Here is a 20183-nt window from a genome sequence, read left to right as displayed (position 1 = left end):
TAATACATAATATGTTTTGTGTGAATTGAATATTAGTATAGGCGGGAAATTGTGTATTTTTAGGTTGCTTATCTTTATGAACAAATAAATAAATATATGATTCTGAAAAACAATGAAACAGTCGTTTCTAAGACCGATACACTTGTGATGGTCGAAAGCATATTTTTGTGACCAATTACTTTTCAGAATTGACCATACAAGACATTACAGTTGTTGCTTCTAGATGATTCCAGACAAACCGAAAGCAATAAAAATTGGTTTCGATTGTATTTTGACCCCAATTGTTGATGTGAAATAAGTTGTTGAACAATTTTCCTTTCTTTTTCTAATTCTTATTGAGAAATTAAATTAAATCTAGGCATCGAAATTACGCACAGCTTCAGTTCTCGTCTTCATAATTTAGAAGATTCTTTCTCATCTCTCGCTGAAAAATCTATAATTCTATTCCAAGTAAATTCTGAAAAGAATCCATCCGATCTGTGACGACTATCTTGTCCTCCTAACATATGCTAACCAAGCCACAAGAGATCATATTTTCCCACATCTGAATCCCATTAGAACTCTCCAAATGAAATGTGCCAACATATTTTTTCTCTATTTTCCTTACTTCTTTATTGGTTTTTCGCCCCCATCAATCGCCCCATCTACCATCTGTTATCTATCAGAAAGCCGCCTGAGTCCAATAAATAATGTGGTGAGCGTCGAGCCATCACATCCTTGTTTTTTCTTTCATTTCTGTTATCTTTTTCACATTTTCTCACACTCTTCCTCCTTTTTTTCTGTATTTTTCAGTTAAAAGTGACAAATGAAATGTCAAAAAGTATGTCAATGACATCTGTTTTCAATTCATTTTCAAGAGAAGAAAGTTCTTCAAAATGTTCCGTTTTCTCTTAACCGCAGATCTTTTTCTCTTTTTCCTTTTTTCAAAAAATCTGTGCTCTCAGAGTCAAAATGAAGAGAGCAAATAGTGTGTTAGATATCAAAGAAAGTTTTAAAACCCAAAGATTCTTATTGATCTTACCGCACCGAACCGCCCAAATAATGATACGTGTTCATGTTCATTTTACAGAGAAAAATAATGTTATTTAATTGAAAAGAGAAGAAGAAAATGGGTGTGTGTCGGAGGATATTCAAGAATTATGAACCAACAGAACTCACCATTTGCGTCACTATTTGTTGTGGTAAGAACTCTTTTTTAGATTAGATTTCCCGAATTCTTTTAGTAGACGACTAGAACATAATTTTTTGGCAAGACTCCTTTCAACCTAATAAATATACCTTAAACTTTTTCACGTGATAAATATTATAGTTGTTACGAGTTGTCTTTTTAAGAATAAGTACCTTCCCGGAGATCACCAGAAGCCTACAGTACTAGCCATCAAGATTGCCACACTTGCAGTTTTCAGTTGAAAATGGTCAAATTTGTGAATGTATCACGGTGTGACTTATTATCTCCCAATGCCAACATTTATGGGCTGTGTATATCAAACATAGAGTTTTATTTTTGTAATTTACAACTTTTTGTAAAAACTCCGTTTGAAAAGTTACAAGCATCAAATTATAAAACTCTAAAATGTCACAGTTTAGCCCCGATGGGGGGAAATGATTGCGAGACTACTTGGCCGATTGATAGCTTCTCAGGATGTGCAAAAAGCTCTACTTTTGATCTACATACTTCTTTAAAACTTGGAACAAGTTCTTAAAGGAAAACTGAAGAAGTTCATGTTAAAAATAACGTTTTCTCGAATCAAATACCAACAAATTCTGTTTCAGAACCCCGCGCACCACCCAGATTCGACCACTGGAACATCTCCAAACCCGGGTACCCGCCAAAGATAATTTCATGTTCAAGAGGTAATCATCACCCTCTTCAATTCTTTCTCATCCCAATTTTCAGGATCCACAAATCACGATGAAAACAGAGAGAAAAGATTAAAAAGAAAGGTGGTAAAAAGAAGAAAGAAGTCAGAATTTTCCGAAAAATCTGGAAAGTCTGAAAAGGAATTTGATAATGTGGAAGTTCAAATATTATCAGATCAACCACTTCTTCATTCTGATTCCGCCACTTTGATTTCTGATGACGTGGAGACTATGATGTCATCTCCTGAAATTGTGGAAAGAAGAGATATTGCAGATGAGATTACGGTAACTGACTTTGATGGAAAACAACTGGAAGCACATGACCACCACGTGTCAATGACGTCCTTGGATAGTATTGCTGGATTGGGAGGAATGATGTCAATGCCAGAGGATTCAGACGACGTTGGGATGGCGAAGGGAGTGAGGAATTCAGAAGACAACGATGAAAAGCTGAAACCGGAAGAAGAGAAAAGAGAGGAAGAAATAATCAAACAAATGGAGAGCAAGAAGAAGTTTGATCTACTTCTCAATTGTGACGTGGAAATTCCAACAGTACCGCCTGTGATGAATGACGTGGAGAATCCGAAGAAGAAAGTGATTGTTCGGAGAAAAAAGAAGTCAACAACTCCGGAGAGTGAGTTTATTTGTTTTGTGGAAGTATTTTTAAAGCCATTTGTTTTATTTTCAGCCGCTCCTCGCTACCGTGAATTCACGGAGACCTCCATCAACATGTATATTGAGATGAATAAACAGAACATTGGAGAATTCATTTGGGATCAACAATGCACACGAATAGATGCTCTTGTAGCACCGATTATTGAATTGGATCGGACAACGACACCGGAAATTCCAGTGGAAATTGAGATTTTCGATTAAACAGAAGAAATAAACTCATTTTTCTCTAGCTATCTTTTAGAGGGGATTGGGCAACTCTGAATTGGGGATCAACACTACCGTATCGTTTAACAAACAACCCAGAAATGAGTCATGAGTTCAAGCCCACCTGGCAGCATATTTTTCAGAAAAAAAACTATTTTAGACTTTCCTCCAATCTCCTTCAACTTCTCAAGTACCATTCTATTAGTTTCCAGAAGGATCTTTCCCAAAAATCAGGAGTCTTTTCATTAAACAACCACTGATCAATTTCCATTGTTATTCATTCACCGATATTTCAAAACTGTTCTTTTCTTTTCTTTTCTAATCAAACATTCGGCAAATCCAAAAAATATGGGAGAAATAGTGTGTGACCTGTGAGAGACGTACAGATATCCGCCCACAAAAACAAACAAGTTCGAAACGAAAAAAGAGAAAAAAGGATCTCGAGTGTGGAGGTGAAGGCTTTCTTTTCTCGTCTCAATCAACATCGACTTTGAAACAAAAAGGTTATATATCAGTTGATATTTTTACTTGACTTTACATTATTCGAATCTTACTAAACATGTCTATTGCATGCGCCAGAATTGGTAAGTCTCGGATTTATAGGGTTACTGTAGATAAAGATTTAAAAAATACTGTAGATTCTGTAAAGATTACAGTAGATAACTGTAGATGAACAACCTAGAAATGCTTAATAGGCATTTTGTGTCTAATTAGTCTTAATATTATGTCAATAATCAGAATTTATGTTTGAAACATATGAAATAAATCAGAAAATTTACCTGAAAGACTCATTGAAAAATATAGATGACTGGCTCGAAATCAGTAAAATGTCGAAAAATAAAATTCAAATTCTATAATCAATCTGATTTTCAATTTTTCAAATAAAAATACCAATTTGTTTCAATCTTTAAATCCAGAGATCTTAAAAATTTGTCAAATCTCTTCAAATTATTTCATGAGTGTTCAATATCGAATTGAAAATTTCCTAAGTTTACACCAGCTGGTTACTGTACCTACAGTAATCCTACAGTAACCTGAATCATAGAAAGTCATTCGAATAACTGATGAGAAGTTCACAACACCTATATATTTCAATTCAAAATGTTTTCAACCAGTCGGAAAAAGATATGGTGGTTATCTCTACTGTTCGAATACTCAAATAAAAATAGTAACCTCGTGAAATGACGTGCTTCTTCTTCTCATCCCCCTCACTGGAAAACTTCAGAAATCAGGCATCAGCTGTCGTCTTCTCCCAAAAAGATAACTGATTTTCAAGAGTTTCCGAGAGTGAAATTTTACAATAAGTTGAGGGGGCATCCCCCCGCCGCTTCTTCTCAAACGTCAGAAGTTTCTCGTTTTCATTTAGTTGTTGTTTGAGAAATTAGAGCATTGAGCTTTTCAGTTTCACTCTAGAAATCCCGCGTCTTCAACCTCATCAAATCTATTATTATGTCGATTCCAGACAAATCTCTATTCAACAAATTCAAAGAGATGGAGCAGAATCAGGCTATCAGGAGTAAAGGTAACACAGTTCTGTGGAAAATTTTATCAATAATTTTCTGAACATTTAGATAACGTCTATTCAAAAGACTTTGAACCAAAGAAATTAGACAAGGACAGCAGTGAGTACGGACGCCCGAAACCTGGTACATTGACAGAGCAAAGAGCCAAAAAAGCAGGTAATACAACAATTATTTTCTGAAATTTCAGTCGGCTCCGATTTTTCCGCGGGGTAACACTAAAAAGGATCAAATCTCACTTAGAAAAAATGATTTCCTAATTATTTTATTTTATTTTTTAGCGGCACATGTTCACAGAGAAATGCTGACACTGTGTGAAGTTCTGGAGGATTACGGTAAGAAAGACAAGGAAGGAGAGCCAACCAGAATCACTTTCGGAAGACTTTTCACAATCTATGTTAATATTTCTGATAAGGTAAGTTAGCTGAGGCTCTTTTTCAACATCAATTTCAAAACATCCACTTATTTTCAGGTAGTGGGAACACTTCTCCGTGCCCGTAAACACAAAATGGTGGATTTCGAAGGAGAAATGTTATTCCAAAAGAGAGATGATCATGTTGTAATCACACTTCTTCTCGAGGGAACAGAATTAAAAGAAGCTATTCGTGCACACGCAGCAGCTAATCCAAAGGATTGATGGAGGCGAGGAGAAGAGAAAAAGAAGAAGATGTAAATATGTTTCCGTTTTTGTTTTCCCCTCTCAACCTGTTAGTTATCGGGTTTTTCAGTATGAAAATGTATTATTTTTATATATTTTTTGAAGAAAAAAGAACAATAAATAACTCTTCCGGATTCTTTGCACACTGAAGATAGAAGGGCTTCTTGTATGGGCTTTCGGATCTTTTGAACTCGGGATATAATGAGATCGAAGAAGTTAGAATGTCTCGTCGTCAGTACTCTCTTCGGGTTATCAGAAAGTGGTCAACTGACAAAATATTCAAACTTTAATGCTAATTATTTCGTTAGTTGACTTGTTTATAACCGCTCTGTTCGTGCTGCAGATATCATGGATTGATTACATTATAAGATTTAGTGTCTTAAATCTTTAATTATATCATTTGAGCGCACTTTTATCTTTCCTGTCCCTAATGGAGTCATCCACTTTACTTGGAGAAATGGAATAAATTTGATAAATATCTGGAGCAGAACTATTCCAGATGGAAAGTGTTAACAAAAAGATGAGCAGTGAAACCAGATCGTCTCGTTTTCTGACTCTTCTATCTTTATAAATTGATAACATAACGTTTTCAGTTAACACAGAGCTCCAAATTTTATCCAAATAATTTTTTTTTTTGACTATTTTTGAAAACACTTCATCATATAATTCTTTTCCTTTGTGAGTCTCAGAATAGTCAATTGGTTTCCATTATGAAACAATAAATTTATTTTTGAAAGATCAATTTTACCACCTAATCAGCAGCCAAGCATGAACATCAAACATCTTCAACAAGTGTATAATTATGAACAAAACAGAATTTAAAGATTTTTCCCTTCTTCCTTTCCTCTCTCCTCTTTTCCGTTTTGCTAGATTTCTGCTCCGAAGAGTAACAAGTAGATAGAGAAGGCGCAGCAGGTGGTACTAATTAGCAAGAAGAAGTATACATATAGATGAGACTGCTTAGCAACGAGCACGCGGATGAGAGATTATTATAGAAGAGAAGCACGCAAAACGGGGCGAAAATGGGGGAGAGGAGGTCATCGAAAAGAGAGGAAACGGATGCATATATTTAGAGAGATACCCTCTATTTTATCATTTCGAAATGCCTTTTTCGTTTCCTCTTACCTTTTTTCACAGGAAATTGATTCTGTTATTTTGGAAACGTTTTTTTCGTCACAGTTTTTTTCTTCCCTATTCCTCCGAATCATTCCAGAAATGTCACGGAAGCCAGCAGATTCCTCCGATTTCTCGGATATGTATAAAGTTCCGAAGAAATCGAATACCAACTTGGCTCGGAGTATCAGGAAACGGGAGTTCAGTTATGTGGATCGACAGGTTAGTTAAGTGGAGGAAGTGCAAGTTATGAACGTTTCATAAGGGGTGTCTACGGTGTGTTTCAGTCTGAGGAAGTAAAATAATGTGATGAGGTTGGCAAATGATTTTGTTGTCTTGGAGCACAAAGACTCAGTTTCTCACCAGGCGGTGTCTTTTCTAAACCACAGAAAAAGATGAACTCCTAGAAATCACATTTCGCGTTTAGAAAAAAACCTTATTTTTTGAGTTTCATTTGTTTTCAGCTTGAGTTTTCGATTATAAAACTAAAACAAAACGTGTTTGGTACGAGTCTCGACTAATTTGGGAGCTTTGATTCGGCATTCTTAGAATCCATTTGTAAGAGTTTTGTCTCTTGGGACAGGAAAACTTATTTTGAAAATAACTTCACTCATTAAACCAATATATATATTCGGTATCTGCCAGGCTTCTGAGTTCAAACATGTTTCCTATGGACCCAATATATTTTCCTCAAAAAAGCACAAAAATGACTAAAAATTCTGGGAAGCGAAAATAATCTTGTGAATATCATCCTGATATATTCTCCCTTTCACTCACATCTCTCGTTCTTCTTCGCTCTTCTCAATTCTTTAGAATTCGGGTAATTGTTAGTTTATAAGCTGTACACATCTCTTCTTCTCTTCTCATATCTGAAAAGGGTATCAAAATAGAAATAGAATAGGTAACTGAGGAGACGCAGAGAACAGGCTCCGATGGGTAAACTTGGAGTGTGCCATTTACAGCTTGTTCTCGTCTCGCTTTATCGGTATTCATCATTTCTTCTTTCTCTATTTTTCTCCCGTCTATTTTCTGAATGTCTTCGGAAAAAGAAAGTGATGAGGACCAGAAATCGATGAAAAGTGGTCGAAAGATCACATTTACAGCTAAGAAACATTGGAGGAGACTATCACATATTGTAGATGGAGTGGGGAGAAAAATACTTTCGAATTTTGTGATTTTTACCTTGAATGATTTCAGAAAGCAAGCAAACCGACTCCGTTGAGCGAAGATGATTGGAAGTCACCGAGAAGTGAAGATTCATTTGATTTGTGAGTTGATTGTGTTGGAAATGTGATTTGAGAGGAGTGGAAAAAAAAATCAGATTAAAATATTCTCCTTGAAAAATATTACTTGCTTTTCCCAACAATGATCAAAGTAGGTTTCAAGGCTAGCTCTAAGCCAAAAGTAGGAAATCGGAAATGTATTTTCTTTCATTTCCGTTGTCATCCCCTTTCTAACCCTAGTTTTCTGTTAATCCAAGTGAAACCCAGTCACTATCAGTCTGCTAAACGATGTCTTCCAGACTGGATCCTTCTAATTCTTCAAAAGAGCCAACAACCAGCTCTCGTCCTCTTCCAATTCCAACCATTCGTCCTCCAGAAGTTGTTATTCAAATCGATGAAGTCGACTCTCCGATCCTTGGATTAATCGATGAATCAGACGATCTTCATCCAGATGTATTCGATGAGAGCAGACGTGGAAGACTGGAACCTTCCTCATCAATCGATGCAAACTCCCTTTCAGCAACGAGGTCTTCAAGTGTAATCGAAGATGACGTCAGATCTCAAATATCATTTGTAATGAGAGAAAGATTACATTCAATTGCAAAAGAAGTGCATAGAAGGACATCTGCAGTTCGAGAAGATTTGATCAGAGAGACTCCAGAAGACACTGTTTCCGTTGCATCGAATATTCCGAAACAAAGTGAACATCGTCCCAGTTTGATGTCTTTGATTGGGTTGCAGGTAAGATTTATTTTTGAAATTTCAAAATTTTTTATATTCAAAGAGTTATACAAAAAGAAAACAAATCAAGTCCAAAATCGGAGCCATGACTTTTCTTTTGGCGTTCTTGATATAGCTTTTGGAATTCCGTCGGATGGATCGCATCTTGATTGAGAAGATGGTGCCCTACTCTGCTTTTGTCCGTGAGGAAGCGGTGTCTTCGGACGAGAAATTCTTCTAACTTTTGGTTGATGTCCACCCAAAAGAGGAGTAGAAGGTTGATGTCCACCCAAAAGAGGAGTAGAAGGAGTAGGCGGCTGGAATTGTTCGATATTGATTAATTTGATTCATTAAATTGTATTCTTTCTCATTCGAAGAGCCGCTCTTCTCGAGAACTTACCGTAGCTAAAACATCTGGATCCGATACAGTTTGTGTCTTCATCAGTGATCTCTGTGCAGCCGCGTTATCCGATATAATATTGGGAACAAATGTTCCTTGATCAGTTCTACTTGGCAGAGATTTCTCATGACGGCGACGAACTGGTGTAGCTGGTTGAAGTGGAGGGCTCACCTGGAATTTTATTCGAAGTTTTCTGAAACTTTCCGGCGGCTTACCTCAACAGCAGTTCCAATAAATTCAGCGATATCCTCTTGTGTATTTTGAAGTTCAAACTCCGAATCATTTTTTCTAATTTTTATGTTTCTCTCATTCCCTCCTGGCGGTGAATTCTCTGGTAATGTAGGGAATTCTTTTACATTGTTTTTCTCCAATTTTCTCTTTTTTTCTCTCTTCTTATCCAATTTTATAGCTCTCCGCATTTCTCGTTCCGCTTCCACAGTCCTCCAACTTTTCTCCGATTCTTCTCCTCTCGATTTCAGTAGTTTTCTCTTCAATTCTTTCTCGATATCTTTCAGTTTGAAATGACGTCCTTGTAGTGTTGTTCGTTCATCAGGTATTTCTTAAAAATAAGTTTTTCGATTCTAATATTTGATAACCAATGTTGGCTCTAACATACCATAACTACAAACTGATCTACCTATCATTGAGACTAGAAGCAATAGAGCGACACCGAAAATCCAAGAAATAACTATTCCACGAAAACGTTGATTGTAGTAGACGTCTTTTGGATCAAACTTGAACTTTCTTTTCGCTTCTTTAAAATTCACCGGGTGTTCCATCAAAATATCAGAAATCGAATTCGTGAATTCAAGAAGTTCGTCCAGTTTTTGAGGGAGAATCTTTTTGATTTTCTCAAATTCACAAGTCTCATTCTTATCGCATAAATAGAGTGCATCATTCGTATTGATTTGATCGAGTAATTTCTCTCTCATCATCAAAAAAATTGTGGATTTTTCATGAGAAAAATCTTGATGTATACGAGAGAAAAACTTGAAACAGTAGTGCTTGCCAGGGCGAATTAGCAGTCCAACTTCTCTTCGATTTTTCAATTTTTCAATATCTTCTTCACTTGGATCTTTCGCTTTTTTGCAGTGTTTCATATCAAATATTTTATTAGAAGTAGACGTTGGCATACTGTAGTTCAACAATTGCGTCGAAAGTTCCGGAGCATTTTTATGTAAACTATTCAATATCAATTGAATATTTTCGACTGCTTTTTTATTATATCCAGCTTTTACAAAGGCGATTTTAGGGACTGTTGATATATCACGAGAAATAGTGTATACTGACTCCTGGAATATTTTGAATTGGATAGAATCTCGCGTTGCCTTCTCACCATAATTTCACTGAAATCCCAGCAATTTCCTTCTGCAATTTCACAAAAACACATTGTGAAAGTTGACTGAACTTCACATTGTATCATTTCTCTACCGTCGCGAGTTTTCATCTGAAATTCCAATTTCAAAATTCAAGTTGCTCGGGTACTCATCTCAATACCCATTCCGTTGCGGGATGAGAAGATGTTTCATTGAAAAGCACTGTTGTTAAGATTAGATTTTTGAATTGATGATCGTATTTAATTTTAATTTCGACGAAGTCCTGAGAAATAGGATAAAAATAATGGAATTTGAAGAGAAACTGACCCGATAACTTGAAGCATATTCACTTTGAAAGACTATTAAAACCATCAAAAGTAATTTCATTTTGGTTGAATTAGGAGGAAGAATATAGAAATGACGGGAAGGGATGGGTAAGTTGGAAAAATCAAATTATAAACGTGACTTGGTTTTTTCAAAAAAGAAACGATTACGGTAGCCGCAGCATTAGGTGTCGCCGATATTAATATATGACGTGTAGATTAAGAAACACTCGGAAAAATCAAACTATACTTTCTTCAGAACCGTGCCGAGTCTCCAAGTGCTGTTGCTCAAAAAAAGTTATTTGGATTCTCACTGAAAGGAACATTCCATCCTTATGGTCGATTCTACATGACATGGCTCTCCTTGGTCACTCTATGCTTTCTTTACAATGCATTCTGTATACCACTTCGATCCAGTTATCCGTATCAGACAACTGAAAATTGGATTTATTGGTTCATGGTTGATTACATTTGTGATGCGGTTTATATTATCGATATGTTGATTATCAAACCAAGACTTCGATTCACGAGAGGAGGCATTCAAGTGGTACGGTTTCAGTGAACACTAGTATCTCAATATGTTCCCCGGATTTTCAGAAAACCCTAGCAGATACTCAAAAACACTACCTGATGACTCGAACACTAAAACTCGACATTTTGAGTATTCTTCCGACGGATTTCGTGTATTTTGCAGTTGGAAAGAAGCCCATCTATAGAATGAATCGTGTTTTGAAAGTGGGTATTAGATGATTGACTTCGAGTTCTTAATCAATTTTCAGATAAATTCGTTCTGGTTGTTATTCGACATGCTTGATAACTCTTTTGCCAATCCATATGCTATCAGGTAAGACTTTACCTGAAGATTAAGAAGTTAATGAAGATTAAGAAGTTAAAAAACTTAATTATAGAATCGCTCGCACACTTTCTTACATGATTTATATAATTCATTGTAACAGTTGTGTTTATTATAAACTCTCTGCAATGCAAGCATTCGGACAAATCGCCTATCTGGAAAATGGAAAGTGGTATTTGAACAAATGGGTTTACAATAATCAAGGTGAGATTTTGGAAGATTATTTCAAGAAAGAAATTTGCGAATTTTCAGGCAACGCCTACATCCGTTGCTTCTATTTTACTGCAGCAGTAGCCACATCAACAGGAAATAACCCAGCACCGACTAACGTTATTGAGTAAGTTTTTTCAGAGGCTCCAAATAAATTTTATCATTTTTTAAATTACTCTTATTCTTTTCCGATTTACAAAACTCTGTTCGTTGCAGATACATCTACATGACATGTTCTTGGATGATGGGAGTGTTTGTATTCGCTTTGCTTCTCGGTCAGATTCGAGATATCGTATCCAATGCGAACAGGAATCGAGAAGAATTCCAGAGAAAAATGGATTTAGCACTCGGCGAATGTCAGAAACTTGGCCAGTCATTTATTCCAATATTTTAACACTTTCCAAAAATATATTTAGGTCTGAAACAAGAAACGACAAATCGAGTTCGTGACTGGTTCATCTACACGTGGCAACAACAGAAAACTCTTGGTACTTTGTTCTCGCAACCTGTTTCACTTATTCCATTTTCCTGTTACAGATGAGAAGAAATTGATAGAGAAACTTCCATTGAAACTGCAAACCGATTTGGCTTTATCCGTCCATTACACTACGTTGAGCAAAGTTCAACTGTTTCAAGACTGCGATCGGGCTCTTTTGAGAGATTTGGTTTTGAAATTGAGACCAGTTATCTTTTTGCCTGGAGATATGATTTGTTTGAAGGTGAGTATCACTTTCTGTAATCTTACTCACCTCGGTGCCGATGAAATCATAATTTCAGGGAGATGTCGGAAAAGAAATGTACATCATAAACCAAGGAATTCTTCAAGTTGTCGGAGGAGATCACAATGAAAAAGTGTTTGCCGAATTGATGCAAGGAGCTGTATTCGGAGAGATTAGTTTATTGGCAATTGGTGGAAATAACAGAAGAACAGCGTCTATTCGTGCAAAGGGATACTGTACCCTTTTCGTTTTGGCGAAGGAAGATTTGAATGACGTCATCAGGTATTATCCACAGGCACAGGCTATTTTGAGGAGGAAAGCAGCGGCAATGTTGAAAAATGATAAGAAGAGTGATGAGAAGACGGAGAAGATCAAGCAGCAGGCGGAGTTGGAGGACAGGTGTAAGATTAATCCACGACAAGTTCCCAAGTTGATTACGGTAAGGGAAATCAGATTGTTCGAAAATGGTTGACTCGAAAAGTTTCAGCTGATCGCGAACATGGAGGAAATGAATGAAAACAAAGGAGTAAGAGACTTGAAGAAGGCAATCGAAGAGGAAACAGGTGAGGCTTCAGGGTCAATGAATTACGCGAGGGCATACTTTAATTCCAGACAAATCCCGACGCCAATCAATCTACTATCCATGGAGTACACTTCAAAGAGACGATGAGGATGAAGAAGAGTGGAATGAAGAAGATTTATCATCTGTTGGAGAGGATACTGATATTGAACCAATGGAAAATCATGAAGGGCCAATGGATGATGACGTGGATCCCATGGAAGACATTGATCTGGCAGCAGAAGTGTCTCATTCAGATGAAGATGACGATTGGGAGAAGCCTGGATCATCGGGAACCAAGAAGTTGCATGCTGACTAATGTATATTATTTTGTTCATACTTAATCCAGTCAATAAAATTATTTTTCGACGAAATTTTTATTTCAGCCAAAAATCAGTTCACAAATCACAGAGTGAGTTTGTCCCTCCCTGCTCCCAGTCATACGGGTGTTCTGGTTGTGGATTACGACGCATTGCACGGCGAAGAATCTGAAAATACATTTTAAAATGAGCAGAGCCGTTTTGAGTTATGAAAAACCTACATTATAAATACTTGTATAATCTGGATTCGAGAAATAAGTGTATGAATCAATGAGCATCATCATTTCTCTCAACTCGTCCACTGGACACGCCCCTTTTAAGAACTGATAAATGCCTGGTTGCTGACGACTTTGCTGTTTGACTCTCACAACATTTAGGACATCTGGAAGTCCTTTCCATGGAAGATATCCAGTTATCATCTCAACGAGAACATAAAGAGTCGATTCTAGATCATCTTTACGGCTCAGTTCCTGGAATTGATGGCAATTCAGAGAGGCGTATCTTACGGTTCCACGGAATTCCACGTGCTCACGTGGCTTTCGGATTTGATTCTGAAATGTTTTTAAATTCAATTAGAGAGTTCTCCAAGTTGTATACTTGCCTTTGAATCCACGTACTTTCTCGCAATTCCAAAACTCAACAGAAACATTTTTCCGACTTCTCCACGATCTTTCCGTCCGAAACAAATGTTCGACGGTTTGAGATCTCGATGAATGTATCCACACATATGAAGGTCTTCAAGGGCTTCGACTATTTGAATTCCGACACTCAAGGCGCAGTTGACCGAGATTGTTCCAGTGCTCGATGTCTTTATGTAGTCCTGAAAAGTTGTGATGTTTTGAATTCTCTATTGTGGCAAATGTGCTCTACCGGAACATTTTGGCAGAGTGGTGAATAGCTTATGAAAGACATGGTGGAACAGTTTTTAGCACCGGTGAGCTCATGAGTTCACATCGTTTAGAAAAAAGAGAGCCACCCAATCCAAATCCATGAAACGTACCACAAGAGCCCTTCCAACCATATGCATGACAATGTAATGTATGTTCTGGAACTTTCCAATATCTTCGATATCACAGAAATGACGAGAGTTCTTTTTAGATATCTTCTGCAACACAAACGCCTCCACTTTCAGCATCTGAAACAATTCCTAACTCCTCCAGTTCTTTTTTTCTCCTTTCCCACCTGCAACGGACTCTGTGCACTTTCACATTTCAATGCAAACTGTTTATTATTAGGCATGTTGTTTGGTGTATTACACGCATAAATATAGCTGAAATCACCCTGTGCAATTTTCTTGTCGATTGTCCACTTATAGACCTGGAAGGGGAAACGAATGAAGTGGTTCTTGAAGAGATAGGATACCTGAGTGCCAGGAGACAAATTCGAAACGTCGAGAGTTTTATCCATTTTTGTACCGCCTCTCGCTTCTTGTTAGAAAAATAAAATCGGAAATGAGAAGGGTTGTGAAAGTATTTGGAAGTTGAATACCGGGAAAGAGAGAAAGAAAAAATTGGAGCGAAGCGTTGTAATTTAAAATAAATAATCGAAAGTGCTGGTTTCTAAAGTTTGTTGACATCTAGAAAAATTGGAAAATTTACAAAAATTCTGGATCCAAAAGAAATTATAGCGGGTTTGCTCTCCCAAAATGAAACAAGTGAACCACTCTGGTTCACATTCGTTTGTTTGTGTCGATCTTCTTCTTACTGTACCCATTCCACCACGTCATTCATCACAAAACACAAGCTTTCATGAATTACATAATACAAATTTGTTTACGTTCGATATTACCCAGATTAATCTTTTTCGCGAGGACTCGAGTCTGATCTCGACCGAAAAACTGGTTTCATCAGATATTTTTCACACGTTTTATTCCTTCTCTTTGATTTCATTCATTCCAATTCAAACATTCACTTCTCTCTCACTCTCTTCTAACCCCATTGTAAAATGGCCACTGCAGTTGAAATTGCTTTGGCCAAGCAACCATATTTCGACTTGAATTCTCTCTGTAAAACTGTCTTCGTGACCTATAAAGCTGGTCCAAGGCTAGATAAACTGGTGACTGTTCAGTCTCAATATGTGGTGAGCTCGAAAACTTTAGATTAAAATGAAAATGAATTTAGGATATATGCAACAAACCCGGTGTTCGTGGAACTGTAGTCTCTCTGGCTGGATCTCCAGGGTCTCACAATGACATCAAGTACATGAGAGACTCTTTCGAAAAACATAATATTCGCTTGGTTTGCACTAATTGGCCTGGATCGGAGTTCGTGACAGGTGAGACTCACGACGATACCTGAAAATGTATAGTTCAATTGGATTCAGGCGGTCTTCGTGATAGCTACACAAATGAAGAACGGAACTCTTATGTGAAAGCATTGATGGAAAAGTTGGGAATGAAAAATGTGGAGAAACTGATTGTAATGGGACACTCGAGAGGAGGAGAAAGTGCTCTACAGATGGCTTGTATTTTGTCGGTGGGTCAATTTAATTGATCTTGTTTGAATATGAGTACTTATTAGGAGGACAGAAGTTGGCCATTGATTGGAGCAGTAATGATCAACTCACCTGGATTTGTAATGCATAGAGGAATATCTGTAAGGTATCATCACATTAAAAAAAACCTATTTTTGATTTCTCAAACTATTATTTTTCACAAAAATGATATATACTTTTCAAAAAATCCTTTATGATTTCCAATTCTTCAGAATGGGAACTATCAACACACTCGCATATCTTATAAAACTTCGATGGAAGATGATTGATTGTGTTCTTTTCCCAGTGCTTGATTGGTGTATGTTTAACTTTTAATAGGATAGAAAGTAGGAATATTGTTCAGTTTACAACGATTTCATCGGTCTCCGTGTGGCCGATGGCAAAGTGTCGGCAGCTGCAATTCTGCCAATGCAGACATTTGCATTCGAGAAACAAAAGGCTTCGATGGATGAAATGAAAAAGAAACCATGGGTTGGTACATCATAATGTTGTTGAGTTTTTTGAAAAACTTCCTAAAATCAGAAGGCGCGAAACAGAACATCTCTGATTAGGAGCCACGATATCTCGAAATTATTTTAGATTTTGGATTTAACATCACCTGACAATAAAACAAACAAAATATTCTCTTGAAGGAAGATACTCTGTGTTACTATAATATAATTCAAAAGTTGTTATTTAGGTTCGAATGTTCTATGCATATGGATCGAAAGATTTCCTCGTCGCTGAATCCGATTCAGAAGAACTGGCGATGTATTTCAAAGGAGATCATTATGTGAGCCTACGTTTCATTTTGTTATTCATCCTTATCCTATTTCAGGTAATAAAAGACAAAAAAGAATCAGAAGAAGCTATTCCAAAAATCTGGAATAGTTACGCCAACGGACAACCGTACGTGACTGCAAACTTCACTGAAGAAGGTCATTATCTTCAGAAGACTTATCCGGAATTCTTGATTCAAGTACTCGGAGGAATGTTTGATGTGGAGACAAAGAGCTCCAAATAAATGTGTTTATTACTTTTCATAATATGTACAAAAAGAAAAAGAAGAGGGGAAAAACAAGGAACCGATACATAAAATATGTTTGAAGTGGTGGAGAAACAGAAAAATATATTATATCGATTGATTTTGAGACTAGTTAGGCAAAAAGATGAGGAGCATTATATGAAATTATAGCAGTACACATGAAGAGAAAAGCAGAGAAAGCGAGAAAACAAACACGATCAACGACTCTACTCGCGAACATCCAATCGGCTTGTAGTGCATGCATTGCTTCTTCTTTACGAACACGTGCTGATATGACACGAAGTTCATTCAGAATGTGATGGAAATGGCGATCTTCGAATGGAGGTTTCGGAGTGTTCGGTTTATAGATATTGTTGTTATTTGAGGGATTCAATTGCGGAGATTTGTAATTTATTGAACCGTTTTCCATTGGACGCTGAAAATGAAAATACGTTGAGATGGAGAGGATTATGAAGAAATCATTGTTTTTCAACTTACCGTAACTTTTGTACACGTGTATTTATTGATTGATGATTCCAACCCTCCATTCATATGTGTTGTTGGCAATCCTTTCATTCCAACAATTGCCGGATTCGTTCTCTTCGGAGACGGAGACTTCTTGTTATCTGGATTTCCAGTTGATAAATCCAAGTGAACTGCTTTGTCGACTGCAGAATGGCCATTTCCATTCGGACGGGTTAGGATATGTCGTTCCACTTCTATCAGGTACTGTTTTTGTTTTCTGAAAATATGATATGGCATTGAAATCTGATAGGTATATAATTGAACTTACTGTTTATTATCAGAAGCATAATGTGCTCCATGAACTGACATTTCCAGAACATCGGGTCGCTCCATTCCGAGAAGAGCAGGTAGCCAATTCAATAGCAGTGTTTTTAACTGGAATATATTCATTTCAAACAGAAAAGATATTCAGTTATTGGCTCACAAATTTGTTCATAGGTTTATATTGTTCCGGAGATCGATGATGGAAGTTCAGTGCAATAACAGTAGCAACAACGGAAGCGCCAACTTCAAACATTATACAGGAAAAGTAGATTTCTGGAATGTTTTCAGATGTTTTATAAGGTCGATTCTGAGATGGATACTCACGAATCAACGGAAGAGCATCACTTGTTTGAGGCATTGCTTCCGCTACCATAATCATGAAGACGCAAAGAGACATGAAGATAGTGACTCCTGAGTATAATTTATATGTTAAAGTTTACATCGAACTGAAGCATACCTAGATTCAATTTTTCTCCACAATCAGCAGGTAACGTGAAACTCAGAAGAGCCAATGATGAAATAAGCATACACGGAAGAAGGAGGTTGAATCCATAATACAACGTTCTTCTTCGAATTGAAACAGTGAAAGTGACGTCATAATATGGTTCAGGACAACACTCGTAGAAGAAAATAGACCGTCGAGATGTCAATCCAAGTAGTTCCCATTCACCATTTGGTTTGTATGTTGCTGGAGAGATAGTTGTGTTGATGAGATCAGTGAAGAATCCAGAATACGTCCATGAACCGAACTTCATGGTGCAGTGTTGAGTGTCGAATGGAAAGTATGCGATGTCGATTGCACAACTTGAGCGGATGATTGCTGGAGGGATCCACGTCACATTTCCAGTACTGAAAAAGGAAACAAAAATTTGCGTTCGATCCTCCAGATTCTCTATTTGACGACACCGTTCCAATTCTCAAATCCTTGTGTGTTTAAAAGCGGTTTCTAGCCTCATTTTAAAATTTAATACATAAATTTTTGCATTAGTAATTGGCCAAAACATTCCACAAACCCAAAACTTACTATAAAACAACTGCATTCACCGGCCACGTACTATCAAATTGTTGATCTACACTGTTATACAACAACACATCCGGCTTCCAAATATTATTAATTGGAAGTCGAACTTCTTTTATATTTCCGAATTCCGATGGATCCCAAGTCAAGTAATGATCAGTCCAAGACATTCTCAACCATACATTCGAATTCATGATTTGATGCTTTTCGTCCTGAAATTTATCATTTTCGAGAAGTTTCCCAATCGATAAACCCACAATATCGAGGATCTGTTGATAATCCATTCCAAGATGCACCACCACCGCTTCACTCTCATTTCGAACGGGTCTCGCCAATTTATTATAGTTTTCAGCCAATTTTGCATAGAGTCTACGTTCATGATCACCCGTCCAGATTACTGAAATTTGAAATTTAATTTGTTTAGATGGAATCTAAATCTAAATGATATAATTTTTTTACTCAAATAATTTTCTCCGAAATTTTACCTTTAGCAGATTCGAGTCCATTAATGAATATAGTAATTGAGACTATCAGTTGACAAATGTTGTTGATCATTTATGTTTTTTCCCCTGATGAAAAAATAATTTCGGAAACAAAAGCACCCACAAAAATGAGTGAAAACAAGGCAGAAAAACAGATAAATGTCATGTTTTTATAGAGAAGCGCTGAGAGGACAAAACAAGATTAATCGGAAAGAATACATCTCATTCAATTGAATATTCTCAACTACAGTAATCCTCATCCATCTGAAAAAAAAAACGAAAAGAAGAGAGATGAATAAATAGATAAGGAGGCACGTTCTCGAAGAATTCGAACACATCAATCTTGATGTACTGGGGCGGCGGAAAAAGTGAAAAAATGGAAAAGGTGAGGTCGAAAATCCAGAAGATTTTTGATTTGAAGGAGGAAGTTTTGGGGTCGGAGAGTTGAAAATTGAGAGGTCGATTAAAGAGAATGAAAAAAAGATTTATAGAGGTGTCTAGAGGAGAAGTGACGTAAAATGGGAGGTTTTAATAGTTCTACAAAACAGAATTGAGCTCTTACAGAAGACAGGATCGGAGTTTTTTTTTCAACTTTTTACTCGGAAAACCAAATGATAGGAAAAGTCGATTTTCGGTGATCTTGCAATATTAAATGAAAAGTTCCAAAATAAAATTAGGACCGGTAAACTTCTCGGAAACGACAAAAGTTAGAATCGCAACAACTTTCGGCTGAATCCAAAAACCGAATACGTTCTCCGATTCCCTACTTTTCTTAATCTGGAAGTGACATGAACAAAAACATACATAGCAAGTTATAGCTGAAATTTGCAGATTTTTCAATATTCGTCATTGAAAACGAAGTTCTCATTAGGAACAATCCCTGTTTTTCTAGCTGCTCAAACACTTTATCAAACGTGTTTCCATTTCCGTCTCAATTTTATCATATTTTTCGAGACCAGAGAAAAAATAAGCTAGACAATTGAATTTCTAACAAAGTGGTTACTGAATAAGAAGAGACAGATACTAGACCAAACTGAACAGAATTTGAATTGAGAGAAGTTGAAAACGTGTTCGAATAGAGAAAACAAGCTTCTTTTTTCTTTCGGAAAGAAAGATTAACCATTGAGATTGATAATATGTAGAGCCCTCCCAAAGATTTTGACCTCTTCCCAGGGGACTCATATCCAGAAGACCTTCTTTTCACAAACCGCCCATGATCATGAGCTTATTCAACTCTTTTCCTCTCGTTTTACTTGTGTTTTTTCGTGTTTTTTGAGATAGGAAACAATATTTGAATAGATGGAAAAAAAGAGTTGCATAAGAGACTCATGTGAGTAAACACTAGAAGAAAACTCATATGAAGAAAAAGAGTTTTCTTTGGTCTCGAAGATTTTTGGAGGAGTAAATCTGAAAATTGCACGTTTTGTGGTATCCTCATTTGTATTGATCAGTGAGTTCAAAGAGTATCTTCTTTTATGCAAAAAAGAGAAAATTAGGGGGATATTGAGAAAGTGAGGGAGAAAAACGGAAAATGAGAAGTGTTCTCACTGAAAATGAGTATCGAGAAGGAGAGACATTAGTCTGATTATCCGAGAGAAAATTAGAGGAAATGTGAATTGGAAACTTTTGAGAAATTTATTCAGGAGTTTGACTGCAACCTTTGGACCCTATTTTTTTGAATATAGTAGCTATATGCTACAGGATTTTAAGTTTTGTTTCAATTCG

General features: G+C 36.7%; 8 protein-coding genes across 8 annotated transcripts; 5 read left to right on the top strand and 3 right to left on the bottom strand.

Annotated features, from left to right (window-relative positions):
• Positions 1–1108: 1108 nt before the first annotated feature.
• Positions 1109–2736, top strand: GCK72_002470 (uncharacterized protein; the record flags this gene model as incomplete). Its single annotated transcript, XM_003112249.2, has 4 exons — positions 1109–1181; positions 1774–1854; positions 1898–2494; positions 2549–2736. 4 exons carry the CDS (start codon positions 1109–1111, stop codon positions 2734–2736), a joined length of 939 nt encoding a protein of 312 aa, XP_003112297.2.
• Positions 2737–4188: 1452 nt separating this feature from the next.
• GCK72_002469 (uncharacterized protein) lies at positions 4189–4896 on the top strand (the record flags this gene model as incomplete). Its single annotated transcript, XM_003111951.2, has 4 exons — positions 4189–4261; positions 4311–4418; positions 4541–4674; positions 4732–4896. 4 exons carry the CDS (start codon positions 4189–4191, stop codon positions 4894–4896), a joined length of 480 nt encoding a protein of 159 aa, XP_003111999.1.
• A 1236-nt stretch (positions 4897–6132) lies between these two features.
• GCK72_002468 (uncharacterized protein) lies at positions 6133–8214 on the top strand (the record flags this gene model as incomplete). Its single annotated transcript, XM_003111883.2, has 4 exons — positions 6133–6252; positions 7228–7298; positions 7553–7994; positions 8110–8214. 4 exons carry the CDS (start codon positions 6133–6135, stop codon positions 8212–8214), a joined length of 738 nt encoding a protein of 245 aa, XP_003111931.2.
• GCK72_002467 (uncharacterized protein) lies at positions 8060–10061 on the bottom strand (the record flags this gene model as incomplete). Its single annotated transcript, XM_053723441.1, has 7 exons — positions 8060–8290; positions 8374–8544; positions 8589–8932; positions 8990–9665; positions 9710–9820; positions 9871–9972; positions 10017–10061. 7 exons carry the CDS (start codon positions 10059–10061, stop codon positions 8060–8062), a joined length of 1680 nt encoding a protein of 559 aa, XP_053592086.1.
• A 300-nt stretch (positions 10062–10361) lies between these two features.
• On the top strand, positions 10362–12672 carry GCK72_002466 (uncharacterized protein; the record flags this gene model as incomplete). The annotated part of the gene is made up of 11 exons (XM_053723440.1): positions 10362–10559; positions 10610–10747; positions 10792–10856; positions 10921–11069; positions 11118–11202; positions 11292–11431; positions 11492–11563; positions 11613–11794; positions 11853–12233; positions 12282–12357; positions 12407–12672. 11 exons carry the CDS (start codon positions 10362–10364, stop codon positions 12670–12672), a joined length of 1752 nt encoding a protein of 583 aa, XP_053592085.1.
• A 79-nt stretch (positions 12673–12751) lies between these two features.
• Positions 12752–14080, bottom strand: GCK72_002465 (uncharacterized protein; the record flags this gene model as incomplete). The annotated part of the gene is made up of 6 exons (XM_053723439.1): positions 12752–12841; positions 12895–13224; positions 13287–13493; positions 13674–13808; positions 13856–13990; positions 14036–14080. The coding sequence occupies 6 exons, from the start codon at positions 14078–14080 to the stop codon at positions 12752–12754; spliced, it is 942 nt and encodes a 313-aa protein (XP_053592084.1).
• Positions 14081–14617: 537 nt separating this feature from the next.
• On the top strand, positions 14618–16169 carry GCK72_002464 (uncharacterized protein; the record flags this gene model as incomplete). The annotated part of the gene is made up of 8 exons (XM_053723438.1): positions 14618–14728; positions 14794–14947; positions 14996–15147; positions 15193–15272; positions 15379–15464; positions 15510–15637; positions 15846–15938; positions 15984–16169. The coding sequence occupies 8 exons, from the start codon at positions 14618–14620 to the stop codon at positions 16167–16169; spliced, it is 990 nt and encodes a 329-aa protein (XP_053592083.1).
• Positions 16170–16302: 133 nt separating this feature from the next.
• Positions 16303–18531, bottom strand: GCK72_002463 (uncharacterized protein; the record flags this gene model as incomplete). The annotated part of the gene is made up of 9 exons (XM_053723437.1): positions 16303–16605; positions 16668–16911; positions 16963–17069; positions 17119–17231; positions 17283–17369; positions 17416–17807; positions 17983–18188; positions 18234–18373; positions 18462–18531. The coding sequence occupies 9 exons, from the start codon at positions 18529–18531 to the stop codon at positions 16303–16305; spliced, it is 1662 nt and encodes a 553-aa protein (XP_053592082.1).
• Positions 18532–20183: the final 1652 nt, after the last annotated feature.

The sequence above is a fragment of the Caenorhabditis remanei genome, chromosome I (assembly GCF_010183535.1).
Source record: "Caenorhabditis remanei strain PX506 chromosome I, whole genome shotgun sequence".
Lineage (NCBI taxonomy): Eukaryota > Metazoa > Nematoda > Chromadorea > Rhabditida > Rhabditidae > Caenorhabditis > Caenorhabditis remanei.
This window is presented reverse-complemented; position numbering and strand designations above follow the sequence as displayed.